Consider the following 21,787-nt stretch of genomic DNA (forward strand, 5'->3'; position numbering starts at 1 on the left):
TTATTTATTTGGTCATGGGAGTTGTTACCCTTCGTGCCCCAGGATGGCTCGTTTACACAGACTTTCTTGATTTAGTGGTATATAGGCTCCTACGTGATTAGAGCTAATGGTAGAGTTTATCCCCGTCCCTAGGCACTATAAAGAAAGAATGTAGCCCCTTGCAGCAGCTTATATACAATTTTATAAACAAATACAACATAGGTGGCATTGATTTGAAAGCTGTTCACAGCACAGGCTTTCTAAATGCAGTTTCATATATTTCACTAAAGCACCTCAAGTCTTATTTGCAGCAGCTCTCTACTAATCCATTGAAGGGCCTTACCTGGGCATTCTGCCAATTCCCAAATTGTGTAGGAGGTATTGTGATGTAAATGTTTCCTAGGGACTGCCAAACTCATTGCACTAATGACAAACTGAATACAAACCCAGGTCTTCTGAGGTGAAAAGCAAGTGCCATAACCTATGTTGCCTCTTAGCTTCCTTTTGACCAGGATTCTTTGTAACAGAACAATTCATGGAACAATACTACATTTTTTTTTTTTAAAAACAGAAAAGTCAGAGTATGATAGCTTTGGAACTACAGTAAATGAAAACTAAATAATATATAGTACAACATTCTGAATACGGCAGATTAAAGACAAAAATTGACAGAAACATGTTAAATGAACACTTAAATCACCTGACACTATACAATGTTGGGCTGTGATCCTATCAGATCTCTCAAACTAAGGAGGGGCAAGAGAGATCAGTATTTGGGGTGGAGAATTCAAAGGAATATCTAAGTGTAGGCAATGATGATTCAGCAGGTGACTGGCTCGCTTCATTTTGACTTAGTATGCAGTTAGTGCCCTTGTGTGGATTTAGAAGTGCTGTGCTACTGAAGGTGCTAATGAAACTGAGGTTCTGATAATCTGCAGTCATGAAAGATCTCGCAGCAATTTTTGTAGAAGTGTTAGCCCCTGTGTCCTCATCAAATTTCAGTGCAGGTAATTAAATTTTGGTTTCCTCACCACAGATTCAATTGGATACAGTGGTTTTTTTTCATTCCCTGTCCCACATTGTTATATAGTGTTGCTATGGATATTATACAGATGGCACATTTCACTTGAGAAGTTGCTTCATTTCTATAGTTGAAATGATCTCTGGGCAAGTCTACACTACAAAATTAAGTCAACCTCAGTTATGTCAATGTACAGTAATTAAATTGCTTGTGTCTGTTCACATTATGCTCCTTGTGTCAGCAGTGCACATCCTCACCAGGTGTGCTTGCACTGATTTAACTGTCAACATGGGGAATTATGGGATGGCTTCTGAAAGGCAGCAACAGTCGATATAAGCAACGCAGTGTCTACACTGACACTGCATCAGCCTAACTATATGAACCTAAGCACTATGCCTCTCACGAGGGTGGAGCTATTATGTCAGTGGACTGGGGGAGTTACATCGGTGGGAGCTACATTTTAGCATAGGTACTTACAGAGTTAGCTGCCTTACGTTGACCTAACTCTGTAGTGTAGACTAGGGCTCTGTATGTCCCTTACCTATCTGACAGCCTGTTGTGAGGATTAAGTAGTGAATGTCTGTATAGTAGTTGGAGCCCCTGGGATAAAAGCTGTTACACAAGTACATTGTACTATTCTTATTTACAGAGCACACATTCTATATAGGCCAGATCCTCATTTACTGTAATCCGCATGGCCCTATTGAGGTCAATGAAGGTACATTGATTTATACCAGCTGAGGATCTGTCCTAGCCCTATTACTGATACTATAGTAACTGCGGACTATTTAATTATATTCTTAACTGCTTTGCATCTTGCATAATTATTTACATCTGTCAAAGCTGGACCTAATTTTCATTTAACAGCGGCTGCTTTATACCCTCCGGCACCAGAAAGGTGCCTTTCAGGGGGTATTTTAGAGCCCCTTTCCACTGCCCGAACTGTGTACAGTGGCTTTACAGCAAATAAGAATTAGGCTTCCTGAGAGCAAAGTCCATCTAAAATGCTATCACTGATCTAAGTGAATGGAAAATTACGATTTGGTAGCATTTTAAACCCATAATGCACAGCTGTGAATGACTTCACAAAGGTGCAAGGCAGTGGAGAATCATAAACATGGTAATTAGCATGTACTGGCTAGTTAATTACACAGCAAGTACCATGCAATTAAAGGCCAAACTAGTTGTTTTTTTCTTCTAAAGTACAGTGTAGGGTACATGATAATTAAATTAACATTTATTAAATGTAGCTAATAAGCCACAGAAACCTGTAAATACCCTGTCATTACATATTACAGTATCTTCATTTATCTGAAAAACATTCACATTATCCAAATCCCTTCCTTGTCCCCCAGCACGAGAGACATCCCCTACGCAGCATGTATCTCATGCTGGGGGACAAGGAAGGGACTGGGATAATGAGGAGGTTTAGATAATAGAACAGAGACCTCTGCCAGGACTGGGAAGAGGAGGACGAGCCCCCGGCCACACCACCTTGCTACTGAATAGACTCATAGACTCATAGGTCAGAAGGGACCAATATGATCATCTAGTCTGACCTCCTGCACAAGGCAGGCCACAGAACCCCACCCATCCAATTTTATAACAACCCCTATCCCAGGACCGAGTTATTGAAATCCTCAAAATTGGTTTGAAGACCTCAAGCTGCAGAGAAACCACCAGCAAGCGTCCCATGCCCCACGCTGCAGGGGAAGGCGAAAAACCTCCAGGGCCCCTGCCAATCCGCCCTGGAGGAAAATTCCTTCCTGACTCCAAATATGGCGATCAGCTAAACCCTGAGCATGTGGGCAAGACTCACCAGCCAGCACCCAAGAAGGAATTCTCTGCAGTAACTCAGTTCCCATCCCATCCAACATCTCCCCGCAGACCAATCTGGTGGTATTCCAAGATCAATTGCCCAAATTAACGATCCTATCATAACATCCCCTCCATATACTTATTATACTTCTGTGACAGTGCAGGAAGCCCACTGCAGACCTGCTGTCATGGGAGTGAGTGAGTCGGGCTGTGACAGTAAAACTGCGGCGACCTCTCTGCACTGTCGCTGCAGGTGTAAGGTGAGGGAGGGAGGATGTGGTCCTAGGGCAACAGAGCAGAGACCCCTGGCCAAGGACTGCGAGGAGGAGGAGCAGCCCCCATGCACAGGAGAGGCCATCCTGCTGCTGAATGACTCTTGCCCTCTTGAGTATCACTCTTCTGACTATCCAATAAAATCTGTGTCCTGCAAGCTATCTGGATATCAGGTGTATACTGTGTTTATCTCACTAACTTATTAAGCAATTAAGTGGTACTGCGCCAAATCACCGCATGTCCTGTGTAGCAAGGAGGATTTGCAATCTGCAAGAAGGTAATTATTTCAGATGCAGATTCCCATTTGTACTCTCTTTTTTTTTGTTCTCTTGCCCATCCTTCTCTGTGATGACAATATTTTGTGCTCCATATGTGTTTGTTAAAACAAAACTAAAATCAGGATCAAGTGTGTATTATCAAGTGGGGACTCAGTCAGAAAATAAACAATTGATACACCCAACGATTTCTCTTTTTGTATTAGGAGGCTTCCTGGCAGTAACTGGAGCAAGTTTATAAGGAACCAATAGGAAAAAAAATAAAGATCCTCAGGTGACCATACAACAAGGCTATCATAACAGATATCAGTTGGTGCAATTGCTGTTTTATTATTATGCACTTAGAGATGTTTCAGAATGTTTTTCATTAAACTTCAGTTACATTAAAATACAGGAAATGCCCTTTTCTACTGCTGCATAAAGCAAAATCTCTCTTGCTCTTTCACAAAAAGGCATTGCAATGTTGAGACTCTCAGCTATTTGACTAGGTAAACATAGACACAAATTCACACAATAAAAATGATTTATCTTTAGTTGGGGCTCTTTTCCTCCCACGCTATGAGGCATGGAACAATTAAAACCACAATGCAAAGGAAAGCCCTCCAATCACCACAACTTGTTTCCTCACCATTCCTGGAAGCATATGGAGGCCGCTCTTCAACAGCGGGATGCGATGGTATTTTTGCTAGTTCTTCTTGCAGACGTTAATGTTTTTGTGGTAGGGAAGCAGGGTACAGGCATGCTGGGGCTGCAAATTCTAGTCTTAGAGAGCTGTGCTACCAGGTTAGGGGATCCCTCCAGAGCCATGTTGAGAGAAAAGTGCAAGGCATAGGGATTCCTAAATCCATGGGATGACAAGTGAATCAGAGATTTCAAGGTCACACCTCAAACTCCTCTCGCATCCTCTTTGAGGGACTATTAGTCAAAAATTCTGCAACATAAACCTCACGTTTTCTAGGCCCTCCAGAAGGGTACAATGTGATTTTATGTTATACATAAAGGGGCAAATTTGCTGCTTGTTTAAGCAGGGGAAATTCCATTAAGGCTGTTGGAGTTGCACCTGCCTATGCTACTGGTCCAAGATCTTCAAGTGAAACTAGAAGATGAGCCTCATACCTCCTTACCTCTCTACATAAAGGCAGCTATGCATGGAACAGTAGCATTCTACTACCTAAAAACAGGATACCCATTGTAAGTGCTAAAAGCTGCTCAAATCTCTGAGGAAACATATGTCACTTAGAGTCATGTTGCATAGGATTACACTGTGACGTGTTTAGATAGACAGTAAAATCTAATAAGCAACAAACATATAACATTGCATACACATACACACGCATTCTACCATGGGGGTGGGGGAGTAAATTGAGAAGTGAACAACCTGGAAAGGCAGAAACATTGATGGGAACTCAAAATAGCAGTTTTTCTAGTGACTGATGATAGAGATAATGATTCATACATCCATATACTTAAATAGATGTCTCTGCCCATGACTGCTGTCTAATTAATGTGAGCCATCATTCAAGTAAAAGGAAATTTTTTCTTCTGGAAAAAAAAATTCTGCAAACTGCCAGCAATGACAGTGCTAGAAGCATGCCAATTAGAGTGATTTCTGCCAAGCAGCAAGAGGCCACAGTACACTGGTTTCCAAGCAACTGACATTGTGAAGTATTAACTACAGCAAAAGCTAATACAGACAAAAGAAGTGAGCTGTAGCTCACGAAAGCTCATGCTGAAATAAATTTGTTAGTCTCTAAGGTACCACAAGTACACCTGTTCTTTTTGCGGATACAGACTAACACGGCTGCTACTCTGAAAACAGACAGACAAACATTCCACCTTTACGGTTAGCATTGCCTGATAGAGTGAAGTTAAGAAGTGAGGAAAGGAAAGAAAAGAGACTCTCTCCCCTCCCCCCCGGCAATGCTACTAAATTTTGTAGTAAACATCTGCACTAATGAATGCCAAAGTATCAATATCCCTGAATATTGAAGTCCTTGCTGTCTATACACATTACAGTTGGTTTGGGATAGACTCACAGAGTATAAACTCAAGGAAGATCATAACAAAAAACCCCTCTAAAAACCCAAGCAAACAAATTCCAGTAGATCTTCCAGTAGTTGCCCATGTCACCATTTCAATCACCAAAATAATCAGTTTTCTATTAAAAAAAAATACCCAATGACTTGACTGTTCCTTGTCCAAAAGGACTAAAAGAAATAGGAAGTGCTGCTCTTAGCATAGCTTTCAGTTCAGACATGAAATATGCATCAGTGGTGGCAGAGCTTTTTAAGTGCAGATTGACTTCTACAGTTCTCCCTTCAGAAGCCTTCAAAGATTTTAAAGGAGAAATATCCAGCTTCTAATTGAAAGCATAAAAAAACAGACAGTGGAATATTGTTAAAGATTACACTGCCAACAGTTTGACACTTAGTTTTATTCAACTAACACAGCAAGGTAAAAGATTTCACAGGGGACCATTTTCTTCAAAAGTAGGAAACACAGTAAAACTGCATGTTCCAAATAGAGAGCTTGAATAGTCCATAAAGTGGTACAGATTCTTCCCTTTTGAGCTTTCAGCTTAAAGCTGTCAATTTCTAGGCGTTGTTGATATGGGATGACATCTTGTCAGCTTTACACTGGTTCATCTACTTTGAATCCTCTACACATCATCCTCAATTCTCCCTTATTTTTGTTTTACTAACACCAATGTGGTCCTCTCTCTCCCACTTAGATCTGATACCACATGCCACAAGTCCATGCTAACCTGCTCATACACCTGGATATCCTGGAAGACATGCACAATCTGTGATTACGTATATACATACTTACATGCATTCAGTGCTTCAATGGTATACACAGGCACAGATTTTTCACTATGTCTGAGTAGTGTCCTTTTTCATATTTAGGGAAACCTCTCTCCAACTGATGGACCCACTGAGAATTAACTCTAAAAGGGATCAACAGATGATCACTTCTAACAACAAATGGCCAGAAAATAGGGGAAAATTCATGAAAGTTTTCAAGATTTTTTTTCTAGTTTTTGCTTTTAAATTTTGTTTTGATGGACATTTCTGACCAGCTCTCCTTATAAACAAAGAAGTAGGTGGTGCTTGAGCCACCTACAGTGTGAGGGGTGGTATAAAGATTTAGAAACAGGCATCTGAGGGATGTAAGTTAAATGGAAGTGTAATTTTCACCCTCATTCAAGTCATTGCTGAAATAATTGGTTTAAATCCTCTTTGGTGAAGGTTTTTTCTTTAACAATGCCCAGCATATCAAAAAATGTTAATGGAGAACCCTATTTGGAGACATGAGATTGAAAAGGCTATACAAAAAATCTAACCCCTGGCAAAGCACCAGGATCAGCTGGCTATCCAACAGATTTTCATAAAAGATGTGAACTGATAGTCCCTATTCTATTTAAAGTCACTGATGAAACTTTCCAAAATGGCTAATGTTTTGTGAGAGGAGGACGATCTTTATCTTCAAAATTAAAGTAACAAAGACTGTGATAATTGTTGACATTTCCATCCTAAGTATTATGCTTTTGAATACAGAATATAATGTAAATCACCAAAAGTCTAGTAACCTGCCTAAACAGTACAATTCTTTCAATTGTTCAGATATCAATTGTATTTTGTGAAAGGCTGACTGATACTGATAGCATAAGAAAAATACTTCACCTAAATTGCCAAACCCAGTTATCAACTATTGCTTCACAAGTCTTTTCCCTAAATCCAGATAAGGAATTTGATAGAGTAGAATGGCCATTTCTTATGACAGTACTAGGAAAATTTGATTTTAGTTCAATTTTCCTTAATTGCGTTGAAGACTTTTACAATATTGTCTCTTGCATCTGTACTGATGAATGGAATTCTTTTCTGTCTTTCAGCTGGAAAGAGGAATAGGACAGGGTTGTCCACTCTTTCCTTTCCCCTTTTATTAATCTTTTGAATGCCTAGCCATATGTAAGAAATTGTCTGCCACTGAAGGTATACAAATAAACTAAGATGAGCACCATATTAGTTTGTATGCAGGTGCTACAGTTTTGTCACAATCAATCCTTCCAAAATTTCCTCCAAATCCCTCTTCTTCAGTCCCTTCAAAATTTACATTAATAGATTAATTTGGAGAATGGATTTTTCAGAGATCTGATACCTCACATTTCCATCATCTCTCATATCAAATCTACAAATGTATTACATACTTCATCATTAACGTATGCATAAATCTTTTCCAATGTCATCCATACAATCTTTGCTTATGATAAAATATTCCATGACATTCAAAACTGGCAGCTTCTTTCCTCTATCCTTAGTGGCTAGACCTGAAACTATCGAAATGAATTTATGCACTGTTGTTGTAGCCATGTCGGTTTCAGGTTATTAGAGAGACAAGATGGGTGAGGTAATATTTTTTATTGGACCAACTTCTGTTGGTGAGAGAGACAAGCATCTGAGCTACACAGAGCTCTTCCTCAGACTTGTGTCCTGGATTACTTATGGTTCTGCTAATGATGAAGATCTCAGCTTTATCTGAAAAGTTGAATGAGTTAATCACATAGCATTTATGGAAAGGGAAACAACCCAGTTTATCACAAAAAACTCTTAAAAGCCTTATCAGCTGGAGACAGACCTACACCACTATCATTCGGCCTGGTAGTGCATTTTAACTGAATTGCACTAACACTGGGTATGCCCCTATTTCATTGAATATTGGAAAGCACCCAGCAGCACCAATTGGTATGCTCCATTATCTAACAAAGTCATCAGTACAATGTCTCTACCCAGACTGCCAAAGAGATATGAACGCTTTAGATACTCAGAGTTGTCTTACAAATCTTCTCAGTAATCTTAACCAAAAAATGGCTGATTAGATACTGGATTTGTTCACCAGATTGTCAATTTAAAGGGATATTTTTTTCGGCATACAGGAGCTTCCTTTAGAGAAGCCAGCCATCTGTCCACGTTAAAGGAGGAACTGACAATCTTTACCAACCACAGACATGGGTCCACAGGTCTTTACCACCCAAATAAGGTTCTGCTCTGATGCAAATTATTCCCAACAACTGTAGTAACTCAGTGAGATTCATGGGGCTAAACCCAACCAGAGAAGACTAACCGTTCGTACCCTCCAAAAATGGCTCTACTTTCCTGAAAGCTGACAGTTCAGTGCAAATCCACTCCATTTTACAATCAGATTTTGTTCCCAGCTTCTATCACTGGGAATCTTGCTGCCCTCCCACCCTCTCTGTTGTCTGAAGAAAATATTTTCAGTGGTGCTCCCTTAAATAAAGTCACTCATTTCCAAGTATTTTGTGTAAATGTGTGACAGTGTTTCTAGTGAACTTGCACATCTTTCTGGTTCAATTGGGCAGCATGGGTGATTTATAGCCACATGTCTTTATGGGTTTACAGGTACAGTCTTGGGGCTTGTCTACATCAGAAAGTTGCAGCGCTGGTGAGGGAGTTACAGCGCTGCAACTTTGAAGGTGTACACATCTGCAGGGCATCACCAGCGCTGCAACTCCCTGTTTGCAGCGCTGGCCGTACTCCCGTTTTGTCTCGGGTGTAGAGGATCCAGCGCTGGTGATCCAGCGCTGGTAATCCAATGTAGACACTTACCAGCGCTTTTCTTGACCTCCGTGGAAGGAGGAAGCCTCTGGTAATCAAGCTGGTCTCCTTCCCCGGCTTGCTCTCTCGTTCCCGGAACCCCGAGCAAGCAGGTCTCCTTCCCTGCGGTTTGCAGGGTGGCTCCGGGAACGCGAGAGCAAACCGCGGCGAAGCTGGTCTCCTTTCCCGGTTTGCTCTCTCGTTCCCCGAACCGCCGAGCAAGCGGTTCTCCTTCCCTGCGGTTTGCAGGGTGGCTCCGGGAACGCGAGAGCAAACCGCGGCGAAGCTGGTCTCCTTTCCCAGTTTGCTCTCTCATTCCCCGAACCGCCGAGCAAACGGTTCTCCTTCCCTGCGGTTTGCAGGGTGGCTCCGGGAACGCGAGAGCAAACCGCGGCGAAGCTGGTCTCCTTTCCCGGTTTGCTCTCTCGTTCCCCGAACCGCCGAGCAAGCGGTTCTCCTTCCCTGCGGTTTGCAGGGTGGCTCCGGGAACGCGAGAGCAAACCGCGGCGAAGCTGGTCTCCTTTCCCAGTTTGCTCTCTCGTTCCCCGAACCGCCGAGCAAGCGGTTCTCCTTCCCTGCGGTTTGCAGGGTGGCTCCGGGAACGCGAGAGCAAACCGCGGCGAAGCTGGTCTCCTTCCCCGGCTTGCTCTCTCGTTCCCGGAACCCCGAGCAAGCAGGTCTCCTTCCCTGCGGTTTGCAGGGTGGCTCCGGGAACGCGAGAGCAAACCGCGGCGAAGCTGGTCTCCTTCCCCGGCTTGCTCTCTCGTTCCCGGAACCCCGAGCAAGCAGGTCTCCTTCCCTGCGGTTTGCAGGGTGGCTCCGGGAACGCGAGAGCAAACCGCGGCGAAGCTGGTCTCCTTTCCCGGTTTGCTCTCGCGTTCCCGGAACCCCCCTTGAAGCCGCCCAACAGCGCTGCAGTGTGGCCACATCTAACACCACTTGCAGCGCTGGTTGCTGTAAGTGTGGCCACTCTGCAGCGCTGGCCCTATACAGCTGTACTAATACAGCTGTAACAACCAGCGCTGCAAAATTTTAGATGTAGACATGGCCTTGGAATACTTTTTTTTGGTATGTGTTCTTGTATCTTTCTATTATTTATTATTAGTTATAAAGACCGCAACATCTTTGTTTCTCAAACAATACATTCTCACCCAACTGTGGATTACTGTACATTATTTTTGGATCACATTTACGGATGTCATCGGAACAAAGCAATAAGAAGGGATCTCTCTCACACAGAGATGAATGTCATTTAAAAGTCTTTGAGCTCAAGTTTATTTAGTCTTAGTAAAAATAGTGTAGAAGATTTCCTACTGCAGAAATGAAAACATAATTCTTTGCTCAAAATACTAAATGTATCTGAACACTCAAGGACAATGACTTTGACAACTGCCATTGTCATAAACAGATAGCTAAGGGTTAATGTCTCTTTCACCTGGAAAGGAGTAACCTGAAACACCTGACCAGAGGACCAATCAGGAAACAAGACTTTTTCAAATCTGGGTGGAGGGAAGTTTTGGGTGTGAATTCTTTGTCTTGTGTCTGACCCTCTCGGCTCTGAGAGTGATCTTTCTGTCTCCTGGCTTTCTAATCTTCTGTTTCCAAGTTGTAAGTACAAAGATAGGAAGACCATAGGTTTACATTGTTTCCTTTTGTATTCACATAGGTGTAGTTGCTGGAATGTGTTAAATTGTATTCTTTTTGGATAAGACTGTTTATTCATTTTTTTCTTTTAAGCAAATGACCCTGTTTTTGTCACCTTAATACAGAGAGACCATTTTTATGTAATCTTTCTTTCTTTTTAAGACCTGTTGGAGTTTTTTTTAGTGGGAATTCCAGGGAATTGAGTCTGCAGCTCACCAGGGAATTGGTGGGAGGAAGAAGTCAGGGGGAAAATCTCTCTGTGTTAGATTTACTAAGCCTGACTTTGCATACCCTCTGGCTGAAGGGGGAAGTACTTGTATTTCCAGGACTGGAAACTGGGAGGGTGGAGTCACTCTGTTTAGATTCACGGAGATTGCTCTGTGTATCTCTCCAGGAACCCAGGGAGGGAACACATGGAGGGGGAAGGGAAATGGTTTATTCCCCTTTGTTGTGAGACTCAAGGAATTTGGGTCTTCGGGTCCCCAGGGAAGGTTGTTGGGGGGACCAGAGTGCCCCAAAACACTAATTTTTTGGGTGGTGGCAGCTTTACCAGGTCCAAGCCGGTAACTAAGCTTGGAGGTTTTCATGCTAACACCCATATTTTGGACGCTAAGGTCCAAATCTGGGAAAAATGTTATGACAGCCATATTGTGCTCTGTTCACTGAATCATACAAGTTGGTCAGAGCTACTTTGTGGGGACTCAGGTTCAGTTCACATTAAAAGAAAGTAGTTGAGAATCTGAAAATAAAGAGAACAGATCATCAGCTGGTTTGTCTGCTCCTTCCTTCATAAAGATAAGCAAGTTTCTCGTTGCATTTTGACATGAGGCTTTTGGAAACATGATGTTTGAGAACAGACTGAATTCCCTTAAAAATGACCTGGCATAACCAATCATTTGGATAATGCTAATTACAGCAATCGTCAGAGAGCCTTAATAGTACCTTAAGTGCATCTGTGATAGGGTGAGGGGAAGTATTAGTGATCGACACTTGTCGCTGGTATTTAGTATGAGCAACCTCTCTTCCCTATCTTGTGGTCCTCCTTTGTGCCAGAATGGTGACTTACAGGAAAATACTATATTTCTGTGCATGAGAGACAGTGTTTTTCTAAGTGAGCATGTGTGAGATGAAAATTACAGAGCTTGACATTATTTTGACTATGTCTTGATGCCTTAACTAGAATATTAAAGCTTTGGTGAATGTGGTTAAATCCAATCCAGTAATGGCTCTTCAAACATTTCAGAGAGAGTATTAAAATTCATACTAATGTGCTATGTCACTATGACCACTATTAATGATAACTTACTCTTGGTCTCTTCTATTATACCCTTTAAAGCAAACAAGCTGTAAGACTACAGACATGACCCTCTGCAAATATGCTAAGATATATCAATTACTGCTTAATTAAGACTACTACCAAATATTCCTCTTTTGTCATGAGGAGGGAAGACAGCACACACAAATCACTGGATAGCATTTGTATTCCTCACCATATTACTTAATCACTTGCTACTCTGCTTGTCACACTGCTTTAATTGAAGTTGCAAGGTAGCTAGCGTAATGGTTTACACACTAGTTTTCCCCCCTCCACCTTTCTTGTATTTCCCTCCCTACTTATTCCTCTCGCATCTACCTCCTTTCTGTCAAGCTGCAGTTGCTACATACAAGTATTGTAACACATGACTTTGGCTCCAAATAGCAATACAGTTAGTTATCTCTAGTGAGTATTAAACCAGTTCTGCAGGTTCCTATCTCAAATATTTATTTAATTAGGGCTATTAGTTTCATTTCCTTACTTCTTTTGCCATTGTTCTTCTTTACACAGTGGATTTATATAAAACAACACCATGCAAATTATCAAGACAAGTGGGAAGGACGATATAGTGGTTGGCACATTTTTGTATTAAAAATTCACATAAGAGGGATCAAGATATTTCAACACTTACAACATATACAGGAGAAAGCACAGCATAAAATCATTCAGTTAACAGACACAACATCATTGCTTGATTATCAGAGATGATGTTTGTTATATAAATTCTCAATAACAGCTGAAAATTGTTGTAGTTATCGGTTGTTTGTCTACTGTAGATTTTAGAAAGTATTAGATAAAGTAGGCCCATTTTTAAAATTCCATTTCTCAGTTGTTTCTCAAACAGACAAATTTCTCCATGGCCATTATATCTCATGTATCACAACTCATTTGCTAAACTATGAAATATGAGGGCTTCCCAATTTTTGTTGCCTTTGGAACCTGCTGGGCATGAAGATGTTTTTCCAGGATCTCCACTGGGAACACCTAGTAAAGATTGTGGTATGTTGAATGACACTGGTTGAAAAAAAAAAAAAAAATTGATTGCGCATGCATTGAGACTACTGCGGTTCCCAGAAAATTTGGATTTTAAGTGAAGCTCCCCATATATGACAGTGATTATGCAGGTTTCTCATGGTGTATTGAACAGTTTCGACTAGACTTAGGTAAAACTGAATTTCTCTTTTAAAAAAAAGGGTTAGTGTGTGAAATTCTTCACTTATTTATTTTGCTTGATTTAACTTTATCTATCCTCATTGTCCTGCCCTAATTTCAATTTTTATGAAATGTTGGTGGACTAAATTATTTTACACTGAAGTATTTGAAATTGCATAAAGTCACTTTTGCATGGAACTGTGAATTAAACTTAGGAAACAAGACCAGATCAAAGCATATTAGCAGACTACTAATGTGCATAAGCAGGGTGCACAAAAACAGTTAGACCTTGGCATGCTAGTGCACGCTAGATATGCGCCATAGCTTGCCACAAACCAAATGTTTGTAGACGAGCCCACAATTAAACATTTGATGTAATCAGAATTTTGTTTAATATAATACAGTGCAGAAAACTGAGAAAAGTCTTCAATTAAAAGAAGACTACAAAAACACTTAATCTTCTGTTGAAATCAATCCTGCACTGAGTCCCAGAGATGGATTAGATGATCTAAAAAAATCTTTTCAGGAGCTTGATTTAGTAGACAGTTAAAAAAACCTCAATCAGACAGAGATACCAGTGTGGTCTAGAAGAATGAGCCTGGCATTTAGAATCCCAGGCACCTGAGTTCCAATCTTGGCTCTGACAATGACTCTTTGTATGGCCTTAGCAATTCACTTCACCTCCCTGATTAAGTTTTCCCAATTCACCAATGGGGATAAAAATACTTGCCCACTTGCCTACCTCCAAGGGGTGTTGTGGGGATTAACTAGTTAATGTTTGTGCACATACAAATATTACAAAAATGCTAAGTATTAATTAAATACATCCACATAGGATTTTAATAGCTTATTCCTACAGTAAAATATTAATGGTAAAAGATTTAAAGTGAAATAACCGTAAGAATTTAAATGAAAGTGACAGGAGAAACTTCATCCTAGTAGAAAAATCTTTTAAGCCTTCAGTCGCAACAGACAAATCTTATACGTGGTGCCATCCATGCCAATTTAAAAAGATATATTTATACAGGAGTGCTGAGTTCAGATGCATCATCTTGTTTCCAGTCCTAATTTACAGCTTTCTTGACAGAGATGCAAAAAGGTCAAGTGATTTGCACAAGGTCATACAAAGACTTAGAGGCTCAGTCAATACTTGGAATCAGCATCCTCTTGATTCACATCCCTTTGCCCTCACCATTAGATCATAGAACATTATTAATGCGTGAATGTTGTCATAATACCTGTAGCAAGCAATGAAGCAGAAGCAAAATGTCTGGAAAGACAAACATTTTTAATTTCTCCATATAGTCTGGACTAAGTACATCCATCTGTGCATTATGTATATTTGCATTTTTATCTGGAAATTCTCGGTGTATGTAAAAAGCAAGCACTTAAGTTTGGCTTTTTTGGTTTTTACTATCCCTGAAATACCTCAGAATTAGTCTCTCCAGGTCAGTTCTGTAGCGCAATAACAGGGTTGTTGATGGAAGCCTGCCAGCCACTGCTTGTGCTATACCAGTTCTGTATAATATGGTAAAGAGAACCCTCTCCAGACTGACATTCTAGTACCTTTCACAAGTACAAAGTTAACTGGAAACCTCCCAGAAATTACAGACTCACAAGATTGCTATTACAATACCCATTAAATGTGAGAGCACCTTCTGAACTTTGTTAACGGTACTTCTAAAGAAAAAGCTTCTCTGAACGTAAATATTTCTAGGTGAGTGCAGTGCAGTTTCTAAAACCCTTGTTGGAAGTATCAGGTGATAGACTGAAGAGGGCCTGATTTAGCCTACTTAAATCTGGTAAAAAATGACACTTGTAATAAATGACTTAGGACAGCCAAATTTTAATAAACAAAGTGGGTAAGTAATATATCTTATTGGACCAACTTCTGCTTGTGAGAGAGTTTTTGAGCTTAGACTGAGCTCTTCTTCTCAGAAAGCTTGTCTCTCTTACCAACAGAAGTTGGTCCAAAAAAAGAGAGATTACCTCACTCACCTTGTCTCTCTAATATCCTAGGACCAACATGGCTACAACAAAACTTCATACAGTCTTAAATAGTAATACAATCACTAGGCCAGCTTGCTTCAACCAAGCTTGTGGAGGGTCATCTGGTTACTCAGGTCAGAGACTCCTCTCCAAGCCTTCCCCAGGAGAAGATTTTCTTCTCAGCCATCCCTCTCTGTTAAGAAAACAGCTATTATAACAGCTGTAATCAGATCCAGCTCAGGGATTTCCTGCTGCTTTGTACCTGCGCTAGCCCCTGGTCCTTACTTCTTGGGTGTGTGGGTGTATAAACCCCATAATACTTCTGAATGTAATTGGTTCAGATTTTCTCTGAATGATTCAGAGAACTGTTCCTCCAGTCTTAACACAGATTCATTTTAGTGAATATAGGGTTTGTGAAAAGTGTAAAATTGCCAGCCCTTGTAAATGAAATTCCTATCTTATCCACAAAATAGATAACCATATAGGAAAGGAATTATGCACTTTCAGCACTCCCCAAACACTATGTCTCATCCCAATTCTAAAGGTATCACCTCTAAGAAAATGAGAGGGACTTCACTTCCCATGCCAAATCAGTCATAGGCCTCTCTGCAGAGGTTAATAATGATTCTGTTAGTGCCAACTGTTATGGTGGATTTTGTGCTGCAGACATGTCCAAAGGTAAGCAATACAGGACAGCATGAGTTCCATGTAGCTACATCACAAACTTCAAGAAGCAAAACTGAACGGAAGCAGGTTATCATCAAAATAACTTTAACTTAACTCCAAAGTGACAATCCCACTGAAGATTAGCAATGAACAATGCGTACAGACAACCAATCTAGTGCAGTTCTCTTGAACAGTAGCTAACAATGCATTTTTGGCAAAAGAAAATTATGCCTTATTCTGAAGTGGTCTCTTCAGCCTAGATAACATAGTATTTATTTTGTTTTCTTTTATGAAGTATTTATTATGCATTTTATTACCTAGTTTATGAGGTAAAATTTCACTAGGATTTGAATAAGCAAAATAATCAGGGAAGAAGTTCAGCGAAGGTATGGAGCATGTAAGAAGGATGACAGGTTAAAACAGAACTCTGATATTACCTTCCATAACTAGTATGGAATTCTGGGATAAAATTTAGGATTATGTAAAACCATCATGCTTTTGTGGAATGTAGCATTCTAATTATATTGCAATGTATATGTACAAATAGGAGAAGAAAGCTTTCTGTGGGAAACATAGCTCAGAATTTCTTGACTTTTTTTGCAATTAGAATTTCAGCCTAACGTCGCAAGAATGTAATTTTTTGCTTTTAGCATATTTTATGCTGATAAAATGTTTCCGCCATTTAGAGAAGACACATTTGCCTAAGTTTAACCTAAAAAATTATCTACTGCTTGTACCAGCGTCCATCTTCTTTATTGCTGCTTGCTTTAATTCCATTGTTGTGTTTAGAGAATGCTTTTCAAAGTCTACAGCCCTTGTTGTAAACACTTGTGTAATCTGTATCCCATTGGGGTTGACAGTGGTAATTTGTCAGCATTTATTTGCAGCAGGCTGTAACTCAACCTTGCCAGAAGTAAAATATCTTTTTGTGTACAAATGCTTGACGTTTTAATTGCAAAAAATGTTCACTTTTTTTAGTTTGACATTCAAATTAAAGAATTCTAGAAGGTTCTAAGGAAATATTTCAGACAACTATAGAGAGTTACCTACTGCAAGGCATACATGAATGCAATTTGATATCTAGTTAAGCTATTACTGAGCAAATTTAGTGAATGGTCTCTAAGCAGTTCAGTGCAAAGGAACATCTGGCAGAACAGCAGATGAAACATTTAGTTGGATGTTATTCTTTTTATCATTTCACTAAATTGATCATGAAAACAGGGATTAGGCCACTCAGTGACAAGGAATTAAGAGAAACTTTGGGCCTGACTCTCTCATTTACATTGCACCAGTATTGTGCCAGTTTAACACCACTGTAGTCAATTGGGTGGCACAAGTGTTAAACCGGTGAAGCAGAGTGGAGAGTCAGCAGGTTGGATATTCCTTTACAATAAGGCTCTTTCACACTAAGGCTCCAATATCTTGGTCTAATTTGGTTGTTGGGTTTAGTGTGTGGGTGCTGGGTGGTGTTGGTGACACAGATAAAGTCAGATGATCTAGTGATCCATTTGAGTCCCTCTGCTGGAGGCCTTGCAGTCCTACCACACCTCGCTCAAGAAAAGGAGCAGTGAGAGTGAGTCATCCAGGCCTGCCTAGAAAGGCTGCAGGGAAGCAGCCAATCAGAACATAGCAGGCTCAGATAAAAGCAGCTGCATGGGATGAGCCAGTCAGCAGGGAAGGGTGCTCCTTCTGCAGCTCAAGGAAGAGGCAGAAGATGGGTTATTCAAATAGGAATCATGTGCTATTTGTAGGGTCCCTGGGTCCACCGGCTGCTGGGGAAGTGGCCAAAGCCCCAAGAAGGGACAAGTTTTTTTAGAAGCCCAAGAAATGGGCTGGGCTATTAAACGGGCCCAGGGATGGGGCTGAAGACCCTGAAGAGCGTCAACCATTTGTTGAACTTTGTTACTCTCCCCCCTATGCCCCTGGAAGGGGACTGAAGTTAAGAAGTGACATAGCTGGAGAGCTGGAACACCACAGAACAGCTAAAGGTGAAGAGTCTCCATGGAGAAAGACCTGCGGTGCTACTCTATAATACGGCAGGGGCAGACTTAAAGCAAGCCCAGAAGATGCTGAGGACTGAGCCCAGACACAGAGCTAAAGATTTTAACAAGGGCAGAGGGACAGGCGCTGTTGAATTTTTAGCCTGCAAGGGGTTTGTTCATTCACACATTGACTGCGTGTGACTTGGCTAGAGGGCTGAGACACTGAAGACCCATCTGACAACATTAACAGCTACCAAGGGTGGTGAAAGTGTGTGCAGGTTCGCACCCAACCAAAGGAGGTGCTCATGAGAGGTGAGTGTTGCCCGTCACACTGACCCATAGTAGGGTTGCCAACTTTCCACTTGCACAAAATTGAGCACCTTTGCCCTGACCCCTCTGGGGTGAGGCCAGAAATGAGGAGTTCAGAGTGTGGGAGGGGGCTTTGGACTGAGGCAGTTGGTTGGGAAGTGGGAGGGGGTGAGGGCTCCAGCTATGGGTGCAGAATCTGGAGTGGAGCTGGGGATGAGGGATTTGGGGTGCAGGAGGGTGCTCCAGGCTGGGATGGAGAGGTTCGGTGAGTGGGAGGGAGATAAGGGCTGGGACAGAGGGTTGCAGTGTGGGATGGGGTGCAGACTCTGGGTGGCGCTTACCTCAGGCAGCTCCTGGAAGCAGCAGCATGTCCTCCCTCCAGCTCCTACATGGAGGCACTGCCAGGCAGCTCTGCACGCTGCCCTGTCTGCAGGCACTGCCCCCGCAGCTCCTATTGGCCACGGTTCCCAGACAACGGGAGCAGTGGAGCTGGCGCTTGGGGCAGGGGCAGTGCATGGAGCCCCATTGCTGCCTCTATGCCTAGGAACCAGAGGGGAAACATGCCACTTCTTCTGGGAACCATGCATAGCCATGGCAGGTAGGTAACCTGCCTTAGCCCTGCTGCGCTGCTAACTGGACTTTTAATGGTCTGGTCAATAGTGCTGACCGGAGCTGCCAGGGTTCCTTTTTGACTAGACATTCTGGTTGAAAACTGGACACCTAGCAACCCTAACTCAGAACCTTTACTGCTCAATAGTTAAGGTTATGTTGAGTTTTATACTTACAGCAAGTTTTAAATCTCTTATATTGCATGTTAATACTAAGTGGGGGGAGATTTTCAAAAGCACCTAAAGGATTTCAGAGCATAAAGCTAATTCAAAGTCCCACTCCTATTTAATGTCTGGATGTGCTCATTACAAAACATTAAAGGATTCAAGCTTCAGCCCTGATTCTGATTGTAGTGTCTCACATCTCACGGAAAGGGCCAGAGAAGGAGTTCGCACCCTGAATGCCCAGAGGTAGAACCCGTTGCTGCCCAGACCCAGCTGGCTTGAAAGTACATGGGATCCAGAAGTACATGGTGACTGTCCCTTGGGAGGACTCGGTCAGGGCTGTAAACACACTTCTCTGTCTTCCATGTCTGTTTTGGGGATCAGAACTAAACACAGTATTCCAAGTTGGTGCACACATCCCTTTCTATAGTAGCATTACAATATTTACACTATTTTCTGTCCCACTCTTTATACACTCTAACATTTTGTTCGCATTTTTGACTGCTTGATTACTGATCTCACTACAATATTGATTTGTGCAAAGATGGAAGAGAGAGTGCCAAGCATCTTAATAAACGATATTACAATGATGCTGTAATGGTGCTTTGTGTGAGCTCTGTAACATAGACCTACCCAAATTATCACCATTTCTTCATGCAGAGATGACATTTTGAATAAGCATAAATGATAGAGATAGAGTAAACCTCCATTTCTGAACTGTTGGTAGGTATCGTTGCCTAGTTTGCCCTAGAGTGCGGCTATTGCAGCCCAAGGAATCTCTCTTTTCTACCCATGGCCTTAAAAATTCCATTTCTGTGCACTCTAGATTTTTACCTCATGTGAGTAAGATCTTTACTAAGAGTCTTCAGATCCTTTTCTATTTGTTTAAATGGTGGGGGCGTCTTCAAAGGTTCTTGTAAAGTAGACTGAAAATAATTGTAAGGAAAAGAAACTGGATGTTAATGAAAATAGTTCATTAAAGTGGAGACAGTGGATGCAGCTAAACTTATGGTTGCACAATAGTTCCTAGGTTCTTTTAAAATGTTATTAGCATCAGTAGTCACAGCTTTCATATACTTTCACATGCAGAACTCTACCTTTCGTTTACTCTCCAATGTGCTTACACATTTATATATAAAAAAAATCAGGATCAACCAACCTTCCAACATTCAGTTTTGTGCTCAACAGAAGGGAGATCTAGCAGATTTAAAATAAACAAAAGGTGAGAGCACACTGCAATAAATAAATCAATCAAAATCTTGTTGCTAGACCATCAAAGCCAACCCAGGCAAACTGTTAAATACAAATGTGAGAGGGAAATGTACTTTAGGATAGCCAATGTGGTAACCAGCTTGCTAGTTTTTTCTTTAAATTTATGCTGTAGGATTTGCTTCAGCGTAGATAGCCATGGACTATAATGTAGTTCTGCACTGTTATATTACACATCAACTAGAACATATGCTTGGGTGATCTTGGATGAATTACAGCAGCAGACTTGTCACAGTAATTGTTCTGTGCTTAGCAGAAAGAGGCATTTGAGTAAAATATCTCCGAGCCATTCAATATTTAAAAATGATGCTGTTTGGTCACTCCACGTGAAAGCTGGGACGGCTCTATTGACAGCAGTGGAAAAACACCAATATATACCAGATGGTCCCATAGATCTAAATATGCGCTATGGTGGCAGATGCTCTAAAAATCAATCAAATATAAATAACTGTTTGAAATGAAAACTATAATAATTTGCTAACCATTTCTGCATTGAGCATTAATATAGGTTAAGATCCAAGCCTTTTAAAACATGTAAATTCAAATGAACAGAGTGGAAGAGATTATCATTACTAAGCACGGACATTAACAGCAACAGTGTTATCAAATTAGGACCTGAACCTGCAGTCCTTCCCCATAGGCAAACTTTCTGCTGACTTCAGTGATAGATTTACCTGGGTAAGGAGAATTGGCCCATAAAGTTTAGAATGTTTATTAGCTAGAGAAAAAGCAGGATTTCTTACCACTTTTTGAGAAAAGGGTTCAACTGGGTTAAAAGTAATTATGTAATATCATGATGTGCAGTAAGGATTTAGGCCTTCATTCAGCAAGGTACTTATGTAGGTAACTTTCAGCATGTGGATAAGTCTTATTGTCTAAAATTATGCATGTGCTTAAGTACTCTGCTGAATGAGGACCTTAATGAGCAATTTAAACTCACCTTTGGTCTTGGGGAAATCTTTGCAATAGTCACTGCATCCACTTTCTTTAGTACTTCTTCCTGAGCAGTGGATGTCTCCTCTTTTATTGGTTCCTAAAAAAAATAAGACAACACGTAATTATTTTGCACTGCTACTGCTAAGTATCTGTGTAATATAAGAACAAGATCTTCAAAATTAGTTGCACAAAATCAATTTTTTTGTGCTAATCCATCTGTGAATATTTAGTCATAAATGACAGCTAATTTTCATACCAAAAAAGGCATACAAACCTGTGTAATTTTGGCACACAAAAATGTATTCACATTTGAGGCATATTCAAACATACCACTGTGCAAAATGCATGCATAGATTTTAAATTAAGTTGCTTGAGTGCTTGAAGTGCTTTAAATAACATTTCTCTTGGAAAATTGTTTAGATGGGTTACTGCATCAAACCTAAAAGGAAAATCCAATTCCCAAAACTTGGAATAAATAGGAAATTAATTACCTGTAATTGCTGTTCTCTGAAGTTATACATTGTCATAGATCACCATTCTTGGGTCTGTGCTTCAATACACACAAGCAATCCCCTTAAGTGGAACACAGGCACTTCCTCAGCCCTCCAAGCACCAGTTTTTTTTTTCCCAAGTAGGAGGAAAATATTCCCACAGGTATAAAAAACAAAACTATTTTAAATGTTTTAATAAAAGACAAACGATTACAGAACTCTGAACTATGCATGGTGATCATGCTGAGAGGACAGCAAATTGATTAATTTTTCCTGCAGTATT

General features: G+C 40.9%; 1 protein-coding gene across 2 annotated transcripts in view; it reads right to left on the reverse strand.

Annotated features, from left to right (window-relative positions):
• The window catches only part of CCDC60 (coiled-coil domain containing 60), a 108,483-nt gene that overhangs the window by 40,926 nt on the left and 45,770 nt on the right, over positions 1–21,787 (reverse strand). For both annotated transcript variants that reach the window (XM_030583250.1, XM_030583249.1), the window contains exons 2-3: positions 21,018–21,110; positions 19,643–19,734 (exon numbers count right to left, since the gene is read on the reverse strand). In XM_030583250.1, the coding sequence (XP_030439110.1) occupies positions 19,643–19,734; positions 21,018–21,110 (185 nt within the window). The remainder of the gene's footprint in view (positions 1–19,642; positions 19,735–21,017; positions 21,111–21,787) is intronic.

The sequence above is a fragment of the Gopherus evgoodei genome, chromosome 13, assembly GCF_007399415.2.
Source record: "Gopherus evgoodei ecotype Sinaloan lineage chromosome 13, rGopEvg1_v1.p, whole genome shotgun sequence".
NCBI lineage: Eukaryota > Metazoa > Chordata > Testudines > Testudinidae > Gopherus > Gopherus evgoodei.